The 20,791-nt window shown below is 39.1% G+C and overlaps 1 protein-coding gene across 5 annotated transcripts in view; it reads left to right on the top strand.

Moving 5' to 3' along the window:
- Positions 1–20,791, top strand: part of LOC111868529 (hamartin) — a 64,571-nt gene that overhangs the window by 34,223 nt on the left and 9,557 nt on the right. For 2 of the 5 annotated variants that reach the window (XM_023859240.2, XM_033753081.1), the window contains exons 7-16: positions 350–423; positions 4,529–4,677; positions 6,488–6,651; positions 7,802–7,894; positions 9,653–9,949; positions 13,629–13,943; positions 17,065–17,845; positions 18,684–18,844; positions 19,148–19,273; positions 19,449–19,550. In XM_023859240.2, the coding sequence (XP_023715008.1) occupies positions 350–423; positions 4,529–4,677; positions 6,488–6,651; positions 7,802–7,894; positions 9,653–9,949; positions 13,629–13,943; positions 17,065–17,845; positions 18,684–18,844; positions 19,148–19,273; positions 19,449–19,550 (2,262 nt within the window). The remainder of the gene's footprint in view (positions 1–349; positions 424–4,528; positions 4,678–6,487; positions 6,652–7,801; positions 7,895–9,652; positions 9,950–13,628; positions 13,944–17,064; positions 17,846–18,683; positions 18,845–19,147; positions 19,274–19,448; positions 19,551–20,791) is intronic. The other 3 variants (XM_023859241.2, XM_023859243.2, XM_023859242.2) reach the window with 3 other exon arrangements.

Here is a 20,791-nt window from a genome sequence, read left to right as displayed (position 1 = left end):
ATGGGGTAGCCAAGGAATCAGCAGGCAGAGTTGCTTCTGCAGTACATTCCTTCCAAATGTTAGTAAACTTCTGTTGGACTACACAGCGTCACATCTCAAGAGATAGTGCTTATATTCACCACTCTGAGAACCTCAGATCCAATAGAATGTGGTACTGTTTGCTTCTTGTTTATGCTTTGTCAGCAACTTCGGTACAGTTGAGCTGTGAGCATTGATGAAAATTAAACTGAAGCTTAGGAGATATTTTTACTGGAGAGTTTTAAAATTTTATCATTGCCTGTTGTTATGACATAATCTCTCAAAAGCTTGCAGTGTTATGAAATGAAGTGACAGCTTTCTGTTTTTTCAGCCAATGTTAGACACAGTTAAAATGCATCCCCTTCTGGTCACAGCCTCCAAAGATGCAGAAACAGCTACTTCCAGGTACATATTTATTGCATTTTTTGTTTAACTATATGTATTTAGTGCTATGCAGGAGGAAATACATTGTTTTGTTTTCTTCATATACTGAGCCAAATTGTAGCATAGTTGGTTGAGGCACTATGCTACAAGCTGGAAGGTCATGGGTTCAAGTCCCGATGACATAATTGGATTTTTTCAGTTGACCTAATCCTTCCAGCTGCACTATGGCCCTGGGGTTGACTCAGACTCTAACAGAAATGAGTACCAGGAATATTCTTGTGGGTAAAGGGCAGCTGGCGCCTAGGGCTGACAACCTTGCCGCCATCTATGAGCCACTTATCTAGAAAATGCGGGAACCTCAGCATCTCACAATCCTATGGGCCTCCATGGCCTGTTACAGGGATACCTTAGTTTTGCTTACTTACTGAGTCAAACAGTACACTTGTTTAGGTGCATGGGTGTACAGTAGAACATCTTTCAGTTATGAAGCCCTCTTATATGTTACCATACAGGATGACCTCCAAATTTTCCAATAAGAAAATCAGAAAAGAAAGTTTCGTTTTCAAGATTTGATATATCCTTTAGCTCTGAGGGTTGTAAGCAAAAAGGAGTAGAAATTATACTACCAAGAAAGAGGATGTCCAAAATTTAATACCTTAAATATAATTGTAGGAATTTTCACAAATATGATTATAATTAACAGAATCCCTCATAATCATCATCTTCATGTTTATTCTAAAGGATATGAATATAAGGCAGCCTCACTTTTCTGAGAAGCTGTGTTCAAGAAATAAATGTTGCCTAATATTCAGGCTAGTATGATATTAGTTCACATTGCAATGAGAGCATCACCTGTGATTAACTGCAATGATTATTGAAATTTTTTTGTTAAATTAAACGTCAGTACAATTAAGTAAAACATAATATATGAACTTGACAATACAGATACACAGAAATTCATTCTGTCGTTTGTGGTTTTATTACTACCTGTTCATAGAATGGGGCACCAGGTACTGGTTGACTTCCTTCTGATGCTGCTACAGAGATCTAATTGCAGCTATATCTGTGCTCAGTAAATGTTTTCAGTAAGTCTGTGCTTTATAGACTGAATTCCAGAATGCTATCATAGTAATCACAGAAGGTCACCTTCTGTACGTCACAGAATTTCTTACATAAGTGTGGAAAATGACTGGTTGTTGGAAGACATCATTTCCAGCAGTCATTGTGATATCAGGCAAGTAAAGTGGCTTCACTGGAAAAGTTTATTTAGCATAGGTGGTACCTCTGTTTAGATCCATGCAATAATATGTGTAGAAAAGAAGCTGTTCACAATCTGGCAGGTTGTAATGAGACAGCAAATGGAGAAATGAACTTCTCTGTAGTATACAGTATAAATATATTATCATGTGTTGCCTATGTCACGCAAAAAATAACATGTAGCCTTCGGATTCAGCGATTATTTATTGAACTCATTCATCCACACTTACTTAGAGTCAGGAATAAAGTTACTATCACTTGCAGTATCACAATTACTGCTTCCACTATATCTCGGTGAATACTAGACTGCCTTTGATGGCGACTCTCTTCAGACTCTAACTTATACTGAATACTCACTCACTCCTGAATAGTGTTTGCTGCTCTTTATATAGGCTCGGCATGGACCACATAGAGAACACATTGCTGCTTGGCAACAGATATCAGGTATCGTTGTCTGGTGTGTCTACCTATGCAATAGACACCCTACTGTTGTGTGACGTCACAGCCTGGTGTTTACCGAGCATTGTTATGCAATGAACACGGATTGCTGTGGAAATTCCTATGCAACGGTATCAACAGTTTCCATTGTTTCGTTGCTCAGAGATGGACGACATATAACATGCCACATTGCTCCCTCCTTAAGGCTGTTCATCCTGAGTAACCTATTGGTGCACCACTGTCTGTTTCAGGTGTTCCTTGGTGTTCTGCTGGCAATGTCTGCATTTGTTCTTGCCGTTCTTCGCATGTCCTTTTTCAGTGTTCATTCTACCGCATCCGCCCTTTCCTTCCGCGGTGCTCAACCTGAGCACTCCCATGGTCCAGAACTTTTCATTCCTGTCGTCTCTCATTCATTCATCACTCATTCACCCTCGCTGTGCTTCATGCTTCTTTTTCGTTTTGGAGGGGGCCTACCCCTCCACAGTGTCCAGTGTTTGGTGTTCGTATTTGTCGGGACTCCGTGTAGCATGTCTGCTTGTACACTTGCACATGCCTCGAATTGCTTTTTCAGTCTCCTTATTGTATTGTTCTACTACTTTTCCTTTCACAACAAATTCTTATGTCATCCTCCCACGTTCAAGTTCTACTTGTGTTATTTTTGACACATCCTCATGTGGACTTGTGCGTGACTCCAACTGATCTCCCTGAAGTCTGAGTGTCTTGTGCTATGCCACATTTGCACAGCAGTTCATCTCCTTGTCGGCTATGACCAATCGCTTCCTCTGGGATCCTCCAGCTCCCTGAGTAAGGTTCTTCACGATGCCTCTCTTGTGTCGTGTCACTGTTGTGCGACAGGATATCCTTGTTTCACTTCTCTTCTGCTTTCGCCGTGTCACTGTTGCACAGTGGCTCATCCTTCTATGAGCAACAACCATTCTTCCTCGGCACCCGTCATGACACTGGGTCCATTCATCCATCTGGCCCTACTGTTGTGTGATGTCACAGCCTAGCGAGGAGGGGTGTTTTTTTATTGCTAGTGGGGTGGGACTAAGTCCCTTGTATTGCGGCCACTTCTGGCCTGTTGTACCACCCCCAGATGATAGGTGAGGGTGATTATGGAGCAATTGGTGGAATGAAGATCGGCAGGGGAAACCGAAGTACTCTGAGAAAACCTGCCCCAGTGGCACTTTGTCCACCATGAATCCCACTTGACCAGACCCGCGATCGAACCCGGGTCACCATGGTGGGAAGCCAGCGACAGGGGTGTTTACTGAGCATTGTTGCACAATGAACACTCATTCCTATGGGTATTCCTACGTGAGAGTCTCAGCAATTTCCAGTGTTTCAATGCTCAGCGATGGATGACATTTAACACGCCACAATATACATTTTCATACACTTCTATTTTTTAAGGGAAGGCCTGCACTGAGTATATACCTTCTGAATAATTACTGCTATTCATGGAAACTTACAAAAATGATTTCCTTCATATGTTCATAATTGTACCCATTAAATGGAAGTTCATATTTTGGTATGATAAGAAGGGACTCTGCAGAAGCAGGAGGGATTCTTAACCCTGCAGGTTCTTTTGATCTCGTTAACTTCTAATAATTCCAGGTATGACATTATCATCACACTGCTGTATCTTAATTGACAGTTTGGTTTTAAACAACAAATTGGAATGGCTTGATGAGGAACTGTATCTCTCATTTCGGTGTGTGCTTCGGGTATGTCACTGAAGTTACATTTGACCGTAAAAATTTTATAGCTAGCTACCAGTGTGCGACTGATAACAGTCACTTTCTGTCATATGCATAAACCTGCAGCTTGGATGTTTTGGGTAAGAACATGAAGTATTAACAAGCATCAGGTTCATGGCTTGATTTGAACTGACACAAGACATGGTCTTTGCATTATGGGACACTGTCTTCTGGTGAAATTAAAATACAATTTGTGATTAGTTTCTGTTTGTTACAGTGCATTTGTGTAAACTTCCCATATTCATCATTTGTCTTGAAAATTTAAATTGTCATTAAATCACAATCAGTGAGGTGCTGTTAAAATTGGAACTAGTAATTAAATTGAAAGAACTGTGAAATGAAAACTTGGTAAGCACACTCAAATTTAAAAGTATAGTAAATCAGTATGGTACAGCGGTTCTTTTTCTTTCTTTCAGATATGGAATTCAGCTATTCCAATTAAAGACTGAAATTGTGTAGTGCCACCAGTGTAAATATAATTTGTCTGCTTTCCCTCTGTGTGAATTAACTCTATTTTAATTAGTTAAGGATCTGTAATAATAAAAAAATATCTTTAAGCAGGTCAGTTCACAGCACAGAAACCAAATTTTTGGCCATATAATTTCTACATGCTGCCAGTGAATGCAAGTGATTAATACAGTGTGTTTAATATCTGTCTCATTCAAATGCAGGTGGATGAAGATGGAACACCATGATGTGATTTTGGAATGTGCAAAATTTGCCTCATTGGATACTCTGGAAAGACCTCGGGAAGAAGTCAGCCATCAAGGCCTCCCACCAACATCAAGAAAGCGTTACAGTTTAGAGCACAGCAGCTTAGGTAACTTCAGACTTGGTATTCTGCAGTGCAAGGAACTCACTTATATTGTAATCATCAGGGCCCTGATTTTTATGACCTGAAAATATTTAAAACATGACCTATAAAATAACCAAAAAAATCCAGAAAAATGACCTAAATTATGACCCAAAAATGTAATATGCGGGGCTCGGATTTTGATGACCTGAAAATATTTAAAAAATGACCAAATAATCCAGAAAAATGACTTTCCATATTATTCACATTTCAGAAAACATATGAAGAAAAATTCCCCAAAATGGCCAAAAATGACAAGAAATACCCTTAAAAGTCCAAAAATTTACCAAAAAATTACCCCCAAAATGAAAAAATGACCTTAAACCTAAAAATGTCAAAAAATTACTTACAAAATTTACATTTCTATAACCAGCATCTCATATCCGAGCTTTATATATTTAAGAGCATCGCATAGGATACAAGGAAAAAAAGATGACATGTCATCAAAATCTGGGCCCTGGTAATCATAGATTTGTCTGAGTGCTGTTGCCAGGATTCACAGTCTTGCCTGAATGTGTTTTAATATTAATATTAATATTTGTGAGAAATGGGTATGAAAAACAATGTGGTGGATTTATGATGATCAAATTCAACATTTTAAACTGACATTTCTTGCCTTTTTCAACAGATGATCATTATCAAAATTTTATCTGAGACATGTATTATATATTTTCATCTGTCGTGGGACTGTTCAATGTGCAGCCTGTATTTTCTTTTGTACAGGAGAGTTTGGAGACGGTTATTATTCTGTTTGCAACTTTGACACATGATAAAGCTTGTTTCTTTTGCATGTAAGCCCTCTGTTTGTGAGCACAGGAGCTGAGACTGTGAGAGTTTATAGTTCTAAACCAGTCTTTCTGCATGTTGGTTTTAAAAATACATTTCATCAAATCTCCTAATGTGGAACTAACTACCATTCGACAAGGCTGCGCCATAGCACAAGCGGTTAGTCGCTGGCTTCCCACTGCGATGGCCTGGGTTCAATCCCGGATCTGGTCAAGTTGGATTTGTGGTGGACAAAGTGGCGTGGGGGCCGGTTTTCTCCGAGTACTTTAGTTTTCCCTGCCAATCTTCATTCCACCAATGGCTCCACAATCACCCTCACTTATCATCTGGAGCTGGTACAGTAGGCCAGGAGTGGCTGCAGTACAAGGGACCTAGTCCCACCCCACTAGCAATAAAAAAAAAGACCCTTCGATACTGTTAGGTTAGATGTGGATCTCTCCAACTTCAGTTGTCACTGCAGAGTAGTTTGAACACATCTGCTTTTATAATGGTGAACATCTGTGTACTATTATCACATTATAATTAATGTAATCTTAAGTGTGTGTTTTCTCTGAATGCATGAAATTTTGTATTATTTATGATTCTCTGAAAATCTGTAATAATGTTTGATTCATTATACAAAATATATATATGAAATATGCTTTCGATATTGGATACTGTCCAACATAATATTCATATAATGTAGTGCTTTTGTTAGGGTAACATTCTAGTTATTAAACCAGAATATAATACAGGTAGCAATGTTTCTACTTTTGTAATCTGTGGTCCATCAACAGCATATGTTTGTGGTCTCTTGGACAGCTGTCATCAGCTTTGTTGTTGCTCTGAGAGGCATAAAATGAGTGGCATTGAAGAAAAAATTTGTGTTACCTGTAAATTTTGAAATAGAAGTAATATGCTACCGCTGTTGATGCAGGTATTCACTGATAAATTACATGTGAGTTTTTGTGAGTTCTCTATTAAATATTAAAGTTATGTTATTACAATTTAGAGTCAGCGTACCAGCATCAAATTAAAGGAAATCCAAGCCTCAATCCCACAAGCAGCCAGGTGACACAAAAAGAAGATTGGAGCCCCAGTATATTCTGTGGCATGGACACACCACCACCACAAGAAGTTGTTCCTACCTCCATACCACAGACTCCAAATTCACAGGTGAATTTTTGTTATAAAACTTTTATTACCACTATTCATTTTCTCACAGTGAGGATAGTTCAGTTGGTATAGCAGCTAGGTTACAGGCTGAAAGACCAAAGTTTGATTCCTGGCTGTGGCAAGAGGTTTTTATTTTCTCTGTAGCATCCAGATCAGCTCTGGGGTTCACCTAGCCTCATATCCAATGGGTAGTGAGGGCTGTCCCAAGGGGTAAAGTAGCAGAGATGTGAAGCTGAACACTTCAGCTCCATGTAGTGCCAAGGACAAGAAGCAATACCCTTCACTCCGTATGCCTTCATGGCATAGTGCTTAATTACATGCTTAATGCAAGGGGTAGCTTTTCATTCATTTTCTCTCACAGCTCAGATTTCATTTGTTTTGGGTTAGACCCAGCTGCATGTTTCTTTAAATAAAGTCTCTGCATGAAATAAAAAAGGGCATGCACAGAAAACGTGTTAGTTTGTTTTCCATGCTGACTTATTTGAAATTCAGTAGGCACCTATTGAAAGTATGCCTCTAGCACTCAGCACTTCCATATTTCTTATATTGTGAGAGAAACTCAAGTTGGATCCCATCCAGGCCACCACATATCTTGACTGAGGTTTCTTAATGGTTGTCCTCACTTCCTCCAGGCTAATGCTGGGATAGTACCTCAATTAGGCTACAGCCAGTTCCAAATCTTTTTCAATTCATCATTCATCAGTCATCCCACCATTTGATGCTGTATATTCTGGTTACTGACAGTCATGGAAATCATGCAAAATATCCACTTGGTAGACTTGAAAACATTTTTTATACTTGGTAGACTTGATAACATTTTTTATTTATTCATTCCTAGAATAATGAATTATTCTAAGGTTACATGGTGTCAGGCAAGATGAAGTGTTAAATATGTATTGGAAAGGGTGTAAGGAAGCAAACTCATCGAAGCAGCAGTGTTCTATCTGATATTTATGTAGGTAATTTGGGTTTGGTTACTGTATTTCTGTGCATATAGCCAAGTCATGTTGGAACCTGTATATTCTGTGTGCTAGCACTTGGATTCTTATTTTTTAAGTTTTTTTTTCTGTGTTTTAATAGGCTTGTGTTTCTCTCCACATAAAAATTTTCTTGCAAATTTTAACTTAATTTATGTGTGTTCGCATTCAAGAGCTACATTGTAAGTTCTTCTGTGCCTCATCAGGAAGGTACATCCCCGCCAGAAGCAGCCATTGAAGCTACCCCAGAAACAACCCCTATCAAGGTATGAGCATGAAGTACCAATGCTCATTTTTTAAAATGAAAACAACATTTCTCACATTTATGTTGTTCTGGTATGATTGTTGGTTTGTTCTTCCTGTACCTATTCTTATGTAACCCCAAAAATAGAAGTAGGTAGAAGTTAAATCGAGATATCTTTGGGGGTCACAATGTTGTGGTAATAAGACTGAAAAGGGTTCTCAAGAACTGGGATATGTCTCCTGAAACTGTCTTTGGATTTGTACTTAGGGCGGGATGCAAAATAATGTTCAGATATGAACACATGCTATGTATGGGGAACTAACAGTCTGCAGCTGTTGTTAACAAACAGTGACAGTGTTAGGCTGATTTCCTCACAGCACTGTCATGTGTTACTGACTAAGAATGGGTCAGGATTGATAAGAAAATCAAACAAACTCCGTGGCCTGTAGTCTGCAAGCGAACTATACCGACTGAGCCACTGCCGCTTGTTGGGGAAGTTAGTGCCAACTTTAGTGGATAGAGGCTATCATGTGGTCAGTGCAACGGATCCCCATGGCCGTTAATCTTGGTTTTGTAGACCGGAGCTGCTACTTTTCCTTTCAAGTAGCCCCTTATTTATCCTCGTGAGGCTGAGTGGACCCCCTTCTCAGAAAATCTGGTAGCGCTGGGAATGGAACCCGGGGCCTCTGGATCTGTAGACCACAGAGTTGGTCTTCATAACTGGTTTTATTATTAAACACAACCTGTCACTACAAATAACTATAACAGTCTCAGTAATTTACACTCTGTAGGTCACTACACCTACAGCATGCGTAAAGTCTTCTGTTGTTCACTGGTCATTGCTAGGTAGCAGCTCCTAACGTTGCAACTCAAGACTGCAAACCACTGACTCCAACCTCTGATTGACCAACTTTTCCCTTTAGTGCTTGCTATACAGCCTCGGCATAGACCGCATAGAAAACATCACTTCCAACAGTTCTTATGTTGTTGAGTGTTAATTTTTTTTGCTATGGAAACATGTTTACCACGCTTTTGTTTAGCAATGGTCACCTCTTCTTATTAAACTATTCTGGCTTTCAGCCATCATGACACAATGTCTTTAAAAACTTGAGTCTCAACTGTTGTACACATAATCATGTAGCATCACCTAGTCACAGATTAATAAATGCTTGGTGCCAAGTTGTGTGACTTTTGAGCCACAGTGTAGAACTGTAATTGAAATGTACTGATAGCATGATATTGTAAAAAGAAGGATGATATGCATTTTTATGAGTACTAGAGTAAGGTTATGAAGAAGTTATGCAGTGTGTTAGTACTATTTTTATATTACTTTTAATCAAATTTTTGAGAATGACATTTGAAGGTTTTTGTAGTTGCAAGATGCAAATTTATGCATGGGTATGACCTCTTCTTAAGTTCATGTGCAACAAGATTTAGTGTTACTAGTTCCCTAAGCTTTGTCTGTCATGGAATGAAGAATACAGTATTGCAGGAGCTGGATCTGCTGCTGTTCTCCAGTAGGGATACCCACTAGTTCTGCTTCATTAGAAAGAGCAAATCCTGATCATTGGATCCATTGATTGGAATTCATTTTGTAACAGACTTCTTCACCTGATGATTGGAATAGATCAGCTCTTGAAATATGGTCCTGTTTTTAAAATATAAGATGGTGGATGAAGTTTAGGATACTAATAATACTAAATTTAATACACCATTGTCAGTGCCCTTTAGAATTTGTTTAAGCTGCAAGATATTTTTATATAATTGTGTTTTCATGAAGGATATGAGACACTTGGGAAGACACCCTCCAGTAAACTCAAGTGTGGCACGGGCTCTTACCTCATTCAGTAGCAGTAAGTGGGCAGGAGTGACATCTGGCAGCTCAACTCCTGCCCAGTCTCAACCTTCATCCCCCATGAAAAAGGAACCATCACCTTTCCGGTTCCCTCCAGAAGGCAGTAATTCTTCCAAATCGGCATTTGAGCAACCGCAACGGGATTCTATGCCATCAGCTTTCGAGCGTCGTGATTCTTTGTTCTCACAGAAAATACAGAGAATACAACAGGATCGAATTCAGGTTACTGGATCACTTTGTAAAATTAGTAATTATATTCTGCTCCATCTATTCTTGTTTTCTGCTCTTTCCTTGGATTCTACTTTTTCTCTCTCAGAAGCTGTATTCCTTCTACTTATCTTATTTAACTGACTCGTATAATAGATATACAGTAACAAAGAATGAAACATCATGTAATCATACTTGGTTCTTTCACCATATTGTTCCTGATGCACAGATATGGTATGTGTGCACATTGACCTGCTAACAGTTTACGATGAGACATTTCTCTTCTCAGCTTTATGATATTAATAAACCACTGCAAGAAATGTTATACATTAATAACTAACTCCATGGAGCTGAGCCCTACTTGAGAAGCTACCAGTCACTCAGCTATGCAACGATTTCCCAACATTTATGGAACATGAAGGTTCATTACCATGTTCGCAAGAGCTCTCCACTGGTTGCCAGATGAATCCACTCCGTACCACCCGATCTTGTTTATCCATAAACCATTTTAACATTATAAATCTGGCTTTCCTACCAAAATCCTATGTGCTCATCCTCCGTGTCTTGATCGTTATAATTATATTTGGTGCAGAGTACAGGTAATGAAACACCTCATTATCCAGGTTTTTCACCCCAACCTACCATTTCATCCCTCTTCAGCCCAGATATTCTCCTCAGCACCCTTTTCTCAAATGCCCTGATTCTGTGTTCTTCTGTTAATGTGAGCAATCAAGTTTCATATCCATACAAAACTACAGGCAAAGTTGTAGTGTTTTTAATTTTCACATTTTTAGACAGCGGATTAGAAGACAGAAGGTTCTGAACTGAGTGGTAGCAAGTATTACTTGAATTCAATCTGCTGTGAATTTCCCCATTAATCAAATTCTGATTGGTTACTGTTGTTACAAAATGTCTGAATGTTTGAACTTAGGAAAGAAATAGAAAACATTAGATCAACATTTTTGTTAAGGAAAGCAAAAATTTGGTGTTAATTACCTTGTGGTTAACTGAAGTGCTGGGAAGTAATATAAATTGGGTTTTCTTTAAGACTTCATGTTAAAATAGGTGCTTTGTACATGAGCTCAAAAGTTTACATTATATAAATAAATAAACTCTGTGGTTTTAGTCTGCAAGCGAAGTATACCGACTGAGCGACTGCCACTTGTCAGTGAAGTTAATGACAACTTTAGCGGATAGAGGGTGTCGTGTGGTCGGTGCAACGAATCCCCATGGCTGTTAATTTTGGTTTTCTAGATTGGAATTTACCTTATATAAATTTGTAAAATTTATCTTTCTCATTGACTACCCCTCACCTTTGTTCCAGTTTTGTCTCAGGACAGTGAGGAGAGTTCTTAAAATTTTCATTGTAATTGTGTGGTTAATTTTCTTTCTTTTTTTCTTCAAATTTGCCATCTTAACATGTTTTTGATTAATATTTCATAAATATGAATTCAATTGTATTAATCAAAGTTCAGGAGCCAGCATAGCTCAGTCAGTATAGCACCTATGCTATGGGTTAAATGATCTTAGTTAAGTTCCTAATGGGCAATAAATTTTTCTCTTCTCCACATATTCATCCTTTCCAATTCATTCTTCATAAATCATTTTGGCATTAGGCAATATTTAATCTGAAATAAGGAGGGCATAGCTGAATAAAGTTTAAATATATAATTAAATAAACTTAATTTGGTCTTTCTTTTTACTGTAAAGTGTTTCGGTTTGTTATAGCATTAACTTAGAGATATTCTTTAAGACTGTCTTACCATAAAGAAAAATATTTAAGAAAATGTTTTCATAATGAATGCACCGTACTGTACCATACTCATGGAGCTGAGCTGTTCTTGAGAAGCCGCCATTTGTGCAGCCACTCAAGAACTTCCCAGCATTTTATGGAACCTGAAGGTTCACTACTGTGTTCACAAGAGCCCTCCACTGGTCTCTGTCCTGAGCCAGCTGAATCCAGGCCATACCATCCCATCCCATCTCATCTCTCTAATATCCATTTTAATATTATCCATCCACCTATGTCTTGGTCTTCCTTGTGGTCTCTTTCCTTCTGGCTTTCCCACCAATATCCTATATGCATTCCTCCTCCTCCACATTCGTGCTACATGCCCTTGCCATCTTATCCTCCTTGACTTGATCATTCTAATTATACTTGGAGAAGAGGACAAGTTATCAAGCTCCTCATTATGCAGTTTTCTCCAACCTTCTGTCACTTCATCCCTCTTCAATCCAAATATTCTCCTCAACACTCTGTTCTCAAATACCTCAGTCTATGTTCCTCCCTTAATGTCAGAGACCAAGTTTCACACCCATACAGAACCACAGGCAAAATTATAATTTTGTATATTCTAATTTTTATGTGTTTGGACAGCAGACAAGAAGACAAAAGGTTCTGGACTGAATGGTAGTAAGCATTACTCGAGTTCAGTCTCCGCTTAATTTCCTCCTCAATCAGGTTTCGATTTGTTATCGTCGTTCCCAAGTATCTGAACTGTTTAAAATGAATGTTGAATTGTAATTACAAAAGGTACCTATGTACCTAATGGGGTACCCAAAAGAAACTGAACTGATTTTTTTGTGGGCAGAGCTTTTGTAGTACCGCGTTTTGCCGCTGTGAGCGCATAGAGCTAACATTCCTGAGTTGATAAGCTGACTACCGTTGCTTCAGAAGGTAAGGACTAGTTTCGGCAGAGTTTATAGTGACAACTGTTTTGTGTGAACGTCGTTTTTGCAATGGCTGATTTTCCTGCGGCGATGAAATTCTGCTTTTTGCTCGGGAAAAGTGGAACAGAAACTCTTGAAATGTTAAAAACGGCGTACAAGGACGATGCTATGGGGAAAACTCATGTGCTTGAGTGGGTTTCCCATTTCAAAAATGGTGAAATGTCAATTGATGACAAACCTCGTTCTGGTCGTCCTTCCACGGCCCGAACACATGAAAATGTTGAAAAAATTCGTGAAATCATCAAGGAAGATCGATGATGGACCATTGAAGAAATTGTGGAGCTGTCGGGAGTGACTTGGAGCAGTCGGGTGACTGGTTTTTTCATCATGACAATGCCCCTGCTCACACAGCCCTGTCTGTACAACAATTCTTGACCAAAAATGGTATGACCCCTGTTCCTCACTCTCCATACTCACCCGACCTTGCCCTGTGCGACTTTTTTTTGTTTCCTCAAATGAAAAGAGACATGAAAGGAAAGTGTTTTGCTGATGTTGCTGAGGTGAAGGAAAAAATGACGGAGGCGCTGTCAAGCATCTCAAAAGATGAATTTAGACAATGTTTTGAAAAATGGAATAAAAGACTAGACAAGTGTATTAGTGTAAATGGAGAGTACTTTGAAGGGGATTGAAGGTTTGTGCTTAAAATTTGAATAAATAAGTTTAAAAAAAAATAGTTCGGTTTCTTTTGGGTACCCCCTCGTGTGTACATAATTTTATCTTGGTGGAATTTGTTTGGGCTATATTAAATTCCTATCCTGAAATTATGGAGCCTTTCTTTGTAGGCCAAGACTCCTTCCTGCCATATTCCAACCATTTTTATTACTTTACCAACAAGGTCTCTCAGGCTGTTATGTGAATGACACGACACTGACTAACAAGTGTTTTTGTATGTACTCTTTGTAGTTATATGAGTGTACTGAAACTTTCTCATTCTAGATTTGTAAAATTCACTTATGTTTTTCAGGTAATAGATTCTTTAGCATTGAACGTTCGATCCAAGATGTCTGGGGTTCCGCCTACTAGTCCTCTCCGCAGCATTGCTAATGAAATAAGCATCCCTAATAGTCCTGTACATATGGAACCTACTGCCCCAGTTCCAGGAGGAAAGGAATGGTTGGTTGCCAAGCCCGTGCCAGAAAAGAACGGATTTAGGTTTGATTCTGCCGAAACATCCGGAACAGTGTCATCACACCTAGACAGCTCCCAAGAGGATCAAGAGGTTTTAGAAATTGTGAGGCAGGGGGAGCAATGGAGTATAGACACGCAACCAAAACAGTCGGTAAGAATATAATGTACCTTTGATTTGTTTCATTCTGGTCCATCACACTAACAAAATTATAAGAAGTTAAACAGTTCCGTCCAGTGTGACTGGTGAAGATTTTTATTATTTCAGTTCTTCATGCCCTTGCATGTTTCGGTCTTTAAAGACTGTCATCAGAGGGACATCAATGCAGTTGGAAGTTACTATTACAATATATGTTCCGAGTGTTAAAATATACATGTAATGTTGATAATATACGATTGGATATAAAATGTAAAGTTTTTACAACTACAGCGGTTGTCTTAATATATTAAAATTTTTGTAGTTGGTTTGTTAAGATTTTGTTAGAATTTGTAAACCAAGTAGGTTTGTGTCCTCTTTCTTATTATGGCCCCCATTAAGAGAAGTAATAAGAAAGAAGACACAAACCTACTTGGTTTATAAATTCTAACAAAGTCTTAACAAACCAATTACAAAAATTTTAATATATTAAGACAACCGCTGTAGTTGTAAAAACTTTATATTTTATATCCAATCATATATTATCAACATTACATATATATTTTAACGCTCAGAACATACAGTAGCTTCCAACTGTATTGATGTCCCTCTGATGATGGTCTCTTAAAGACTGAAACATGTAAGGGCATGAAGAATTGAAATAAGAAAAATCTTCACCAGCCACACTGGATGGAACTGTTTAACTTTTTATAAAATTGTGACATGTCTAACCGTTGCTGGCCAACGGGAGGTGGAACAAGTTACCATGAAGACAGACCCTTGATAAATGGTCGGTTGCCAAGGTACGCAGCAGTGGAAATGAGGTTACGCAACAGTAAGGAAAGTGGTGTTTCTCTGTGCCGTGCCAAGTAGAGCTGAAGTGAGCCGAACCAAGCCGAAGTGTGCTGGTTGCTATGCCGCAATAACTTTTGGCAGTGTTCCCCAGCAACGCCTGTAAACATGGCGTTTACGCAACAGTGAAACAAGGTGGGTTTTCCGCTGTCCAACTTGAGGGTTTATAAGAGGAACTGGAATGCTTAAGCAGTTAGTTGAAAGGTAGCATCAGCCAAAGCCAGTTAGTGCGCCGCATATTCAGTGGAGTGGAAGTTAGTAATCACTGAGTTCAGTTGTAGCGAGTGAATTGTGAACACGAAGAAGACGTCATAAGTCAGATGAAGTATAGCAGCTGTGGGAGAAGAACTGGACGCGTTATTAGAATAGTTTATGTGTGATACTCAGTGATAGTTTGTGATAACTGAGAAGGTATTGGGAGTGTGTAATTCAGTGACACTTTTATAGCTCCCGTGTTATAAATACGTGAAGACTACTGAAGAGAGAGTGGAGAGATTACTGTGTAGGGTTTGTAAAGTGTGTAAACCCACAAGAGTGTTATAATCAATTGTAGTTACGACTTGTAGGTTATTAAATAAACCAGTTCACAATCTGAACGCCGTCTTCAGTAGCAAAAGAACGTTACACTGGTGTCATAATTGTTTACGAACTTGAACATGCATTGACGAATAATTGAGCTTACAAGTGCATCGAGTACTATACTGCCGCAAAATGGACGTACAGCAGATGACGGAACCCCTGCTGAAGGAAATCAAAAGTGGCAAAGAAGAAGCAGACGTCAACCAGGCGAAGGCGGACACCGATAGAAAAGCCTGCCGAGAAAAGATTGCCATAGAAACGGAAGCCATCCAAGCGAGAATGGAAGCAATCAAAGAAAGGACAAAGGCCATTTGAGAAAATATGGGAGCCAGCCACAAGAAGATGGTGGCCGAAATCAAACCCGAAATGGACGCAAAGATGATGGCCTCTCAAAAGATGGAAGCACGTCCAGAAGAGGAAAAGCTGACCTCAGTGGACAGGAAACGTGAGGCGGCAAGGTCCCCGTAGAAGATGCCATAGTGATGTCGGTTGGAGAACCGAAGAAGAAAATGTGTAAAGACTGAAAACTGGTCATGTCATAAGTCAGATGAAGTATAGCAGCCGTGGAAGAAGAAGAACTGGACACGTGATTAGAAGAGTTTATGTGTGATACTCAGTGGTAGTTTGTGATAACTGAGAAGGTATCGGGAGTGTGTAATTCAGTGACACTTGTATAGTTCCCGCGTTATAAGTACGTGAAGACTACTGAAGAGAGAGTGAAGAGATTACTGTGTAAGCTTTGTAAAGTGTGTAAACCCGCAAGAGTGTTATAATCAATTGTAGTTACAACTTGTAGGTTGTTAAATAAACCAATTAAAAATCTGAACGGCATCTTCAGTAGCAAAGACATGTTACAATATAATGTACTTTCTTATTCATGCAGTTGAATTCATGCAAATTGCTTAAAATGCTGATAGTAAATTGTAAGGCAGAGAGACCAATGGAGTATAGATACACAACCAAAATGGTCGGTAAGAATGTACTTTCTTATTTAATGAAGTTGAATTCATTCAGATTTCTTAAAATGCTGATATTAAATTGTGAGGTATGGGGAACAATGGAGTATAGACATACAACCAAAACCATCAGTATGAATATAATGTACTTTATTTTATGCAGTTGAATTCACTCAGATTTCTTAAAATGCTGATATTAGCTCATTTGGCTGACTTACTGTGAACTCTTACTTTGAAATGTGGCAACTCCATTTCTGCAGCTCCTGCTTATCTGTTTTGCTTACTGTGATTAACTCTTCAGCATGTATAATTAAATGTCATGATTTATTCACTGAACCAAAAAATACGTTAACACGAAAATTGGTGTAGATATGTATGTCATGTTTGTTCAGCCACCTTTTTACAAAATAGACTATTTCTTTAAACCAAACTTCTGTTTTGGCTCCACCAGATCTCCTCTAGGGCTGTACTTTCCAAGGAGAGAGCACAATGAGTAGATAATATTGTGTAACCTATCACCTGTTACAGTGATTAAATCAAGAGATCGAGATTGTTCAGCCATGAATGGTGAAACTTCAGTATACAGAATTTGATTGGTAATTCTTGTGAGAATTTGATATGTTCTTAAGTGGAGAATCATGTGTTGAAATGACTCTTTGGGAAATTATTTGTAAACATGCTAAAACTTGCTCAAGATAAGGGCAGTAGATGGGCTGTCTTGGTGATCGTGATGAGTCTTATGTTCATTTCAGAGTGTATTGCCATCATCACAGAGGCAGTGTGATAGTGTACTTGAAGAGTTTCATCCTCCTCATATGGATGATTATGAAGAGTGTGAGCAGGAGAGTGGTTCTCCTTGCACATCAGGTGGTCTCCACATGCCCACTAGCCGTTCCATGAGAGAGTTTGCTCATCGAGTTCATCAGCAGCATCGCCAGCGATGTTACAGTCAGTGCACCACAGATACAGAAAGATCATATTTAGCTGGTTTCAGTACAGGTAGCAGCCCTGGTGAGGGTTCTGCTGCTTTGCTCCACTCCCGTGTTCAGCGAGCTAATTCCTGCCCTGATATGAAGAGGGGCCCAGTGCTACCTGGAGCTGAAGCTAATATAGGTAGAACTTTAGAAGAAAAAGAAGAACTAGAAGATTTAGAAGGAGCATTGTCAAACTTAGATGTTAACGAGCAACCACATACAACCAATGGAAGAGAAGAAGAAAACGACCAGTTGTCCCAAGAATTTGCTAGTGTAACCTTTATGAAGCAAATGGCAACAGCAAGTACACAGACTGTAGATCACTGGAGTCCACTGCCATATGAACATCTGTTTCTGGGGGCCTTTCCTCCAGTAGAACATGCTCAGACCCACAATGGAGAGATGAAAGCAAGCACAGCACCAAGTCCAGCTCCATTGTGCCATCACACTGAACTGTTTCCAAGGTATTCTCCTTATGCCATGCTGGACAAATATATTGAAACTGTTATTCAGGGACATGGCAAGGATGACAGAGATACCAAGAAAGCAAACGTGCAGGGTGAGTTTTTCTTTGCACCAGTATATATATATATTTTTTTTTTCTTTAATTCAGCAAAACCTGAATCTGTATTTGAAGATTTTACATTTCCTCACCATTTCCCAACGCAAACAGAATAAATGCAGACAAACATCCAGGCCTCAAGTGGGATTCTGACCCATGATCCCAGTGTTTGAACGAGCGAAGACATTTCATGCCTTAAACCGCATGGCCACTTTAATTGGCTGGTTACTCTTTATGCTGGTAGATCTTGAATAATATGTACTTGCAAGTAGTCATAACATGCAAGACTTGAGGTTCTCACAGCAGTGGCTATGAAGATTATATTCTTCCAGGATGTGAGACTCTGTAGTGTGAGGCAGTGTGTAAAGGTAACAGGTAAAGTTGTCCCTGTACTTAACTAATTAAGCACTACACCATGAAGATGTATTGGGAAGTGGATGTATAGACCCATGATTTCTTGACCTCAGCACTAGCTGGAGGTTAGTGGTCAGCTTCACGCCCTGGCTGCTGTATCCCCCGGGGAAAGAGCTCCTGGTATGTACTGGATAGGAGGTTGGGTGGATCCCAGAGCCAGTCTGAATGACATGCAGAAGAGAAAATTCTTGACCCTACCGGGACTTGAACTCTGACCCCATGTTTGTTCAGCCCATAGCCAGTTGCTATACCGACTGCGCTATCCCAGTTCCTATGGAGGTAGTATGTTCCTCCAAAAAGTGGTAACAGTCACCACAGTACCTGGCATCATATCCCAAAAGTCATCTTCATTGTCATAATGTGGGCATGGCATCTAATTATGATGAGGCTTGCATGGCTAATCAAAATTTTAATTCTGCAGGTTTGGAAAGTGAGTTAAAGACTGTGAAAGAACAGCTGACATTACTTAACATCCAGCTGCAGTTTGAAAGGCACAGAAGAGAAGCTCATGCAGAGAGGAATCGAAGACTGCTTGGAAAATCTAGATCAAATAGAGCACTAGAGGAACATAATTCTGCATTGGTTAGTTTCTTTGTTGGTGTTGAATATGATTCTCTTTACTCTATCATTAAGTCATAGAAGAATGGCAGTTTTTTTTTTCCATATGTGACTGTTTTAAGAAAATTAGAAAGTATGAAAATATTGTGTAGGAAGCAGTAACACATTAGGACAAATAAACAGTGGCTTATTATGTGTAGTACAGAAACAGAAAGAACAGTCACGAACAGGAAAGGATTGGAACTAGCTCACCTCCCTTGTAACATCATTTCCATAAATTTAATGGAACTGTATTGTCTTATTTGGTTTATTTTTTATTTTTCTTAGCGTGATCAGTTGAGTTTGCTTCAGAAGGATATTGAGAATTTGTACAATGAACGTGAAAAGAAAAAGAAGGAGGTGCAGATAACAGAACAGCAATTGCAGGAAACGATCAACTACTGGCAAAGCCAGGTACGTTTTTCTGAAATAAATGGATTATCATTATTGAACTTTTTCAGTAATGAGATTTATGTTCACGTATAGTCATGTAATGGCTACGATATATGCACACCAGATATTTTTTCTTAAATTTACATATGTTTTAGTGTACATAATGAGAGGTTTAATTGTGCCATTTGTGTTACAGTGTAATACTCATCAGAAAGATATCAAGGAGCTTAGGCGTAAGAATGAATTGTTAGAACACGAACTGAAGCAAGCAAAGGAAAAGGCAACAACGAATATGAAGGTAATTTTGATTTAATTGGTAAACCACATGCATTTAAGTTAATCTTCCACTAAATTAGAAACACAATGGGTAACCACGTCCTGAAGTCATGTTTTTAATGTTCGCCTTTGACATTTTTTTCTCATATACTTATTTACATACTTTAAGCACATGGATTCTTATATTCAATATTTTAGTTTCTTGATCTTTGCTGCCACATTTCATTATTCTGTAGTGGAATATATGCAGTTTTATATAAAATTTGAAATATTAATATATATACAAAGATGTAAACAGTCCATGGTTTGCTGCAATACATTAATATTATTTTTTTTTATTGCTAGTTGGGTGGGACTAAGTTCCTTGCACTGCGACCACTTCTGGCTTATTGTACCAGCCCCAGATGATAGGTGGGGGTGATTATGGAGCAATTGTTGGAACGAAGATTGGCAGGGGAAACCGAAGTACTCGGAGAAAACCTGCCCCAGTGCTACTTTGTCCACCACAAATCCCACTTGACCAGACCTGGGATCAAACCCGGGCTGCTGCGGTGGGAAGCTAGCGGCCTCTGTAGTCTAGGGTTAATGTTCCCACCTCATGACTCAAGGTACGCGGGTTCAAACCCGGCAGAGGTCATGGAATTTTTAAGGGCGGAAAAATTCAGGGAACAAGTCCTCCAGGAGGGACTTTAAGCCGTGTGTCCCGTGTCTTAGATTTACGGCACGTAAAAGATCCCCATGTCTCTAGGAGACCTCTGAGCAAAATTAGGCAAAGTTTCCTGCCCAAGTAGTTTCCAATTCCTCCGGTAGATGGGGGAAGTATCGTGGACCACTGCNTCAAAGTACTCTCCACTTACACTAATACACTTGTCTAGTCTTTTATTCCATTTTTCAAAACATTGTCTAAATTCATCTTTTGAGATGCTTGACAGCACCTCCGTCGTTTTTCCTTAACCTCAGCAACATCATCAAAACGCTTTCCTTTCATGTCTCTTTTCATTCGAGGAAACAAAAAAAAGTTTCGATCATTTCGGGACTCCTCTTTCAAAGCACAGCATGCTTCCACGCGACCTTGTTTTTGTTCAGCAGTCAGCAGTCGTGGCACGAATTTCACAGCCACCCTTTTCATTCCCAAATCTTCTGTCAAAATTCGCTGAACTGAGCTCCAAGTCACTCCCGACAGCTCCACAATTTCTTCAGTGGTCTGTCATCAATCTTCTTTGATGATTTCACAAATTTTTTCAACATTTTCATGTGTTCGGG

Source organism: Cryptotermes secundus, unplaced genomic scaffold, assembly GCF_002891405.2.
Source record: "Cryptotermes secundus unplaced genomic scaffold, Csec_1.0 scaffold239, whole genome shotgun sequence".
Classification (NCBI taxonomy): Eukaryota; Metazoa; Arthropoda; class Insecta; order Blattodea; family Kalotermitidae; genus Cryptotermes; species Cryptotermes secundus.
This window is presented reverse-complemented; position numbering and strand designations above follow the sequence as displayed.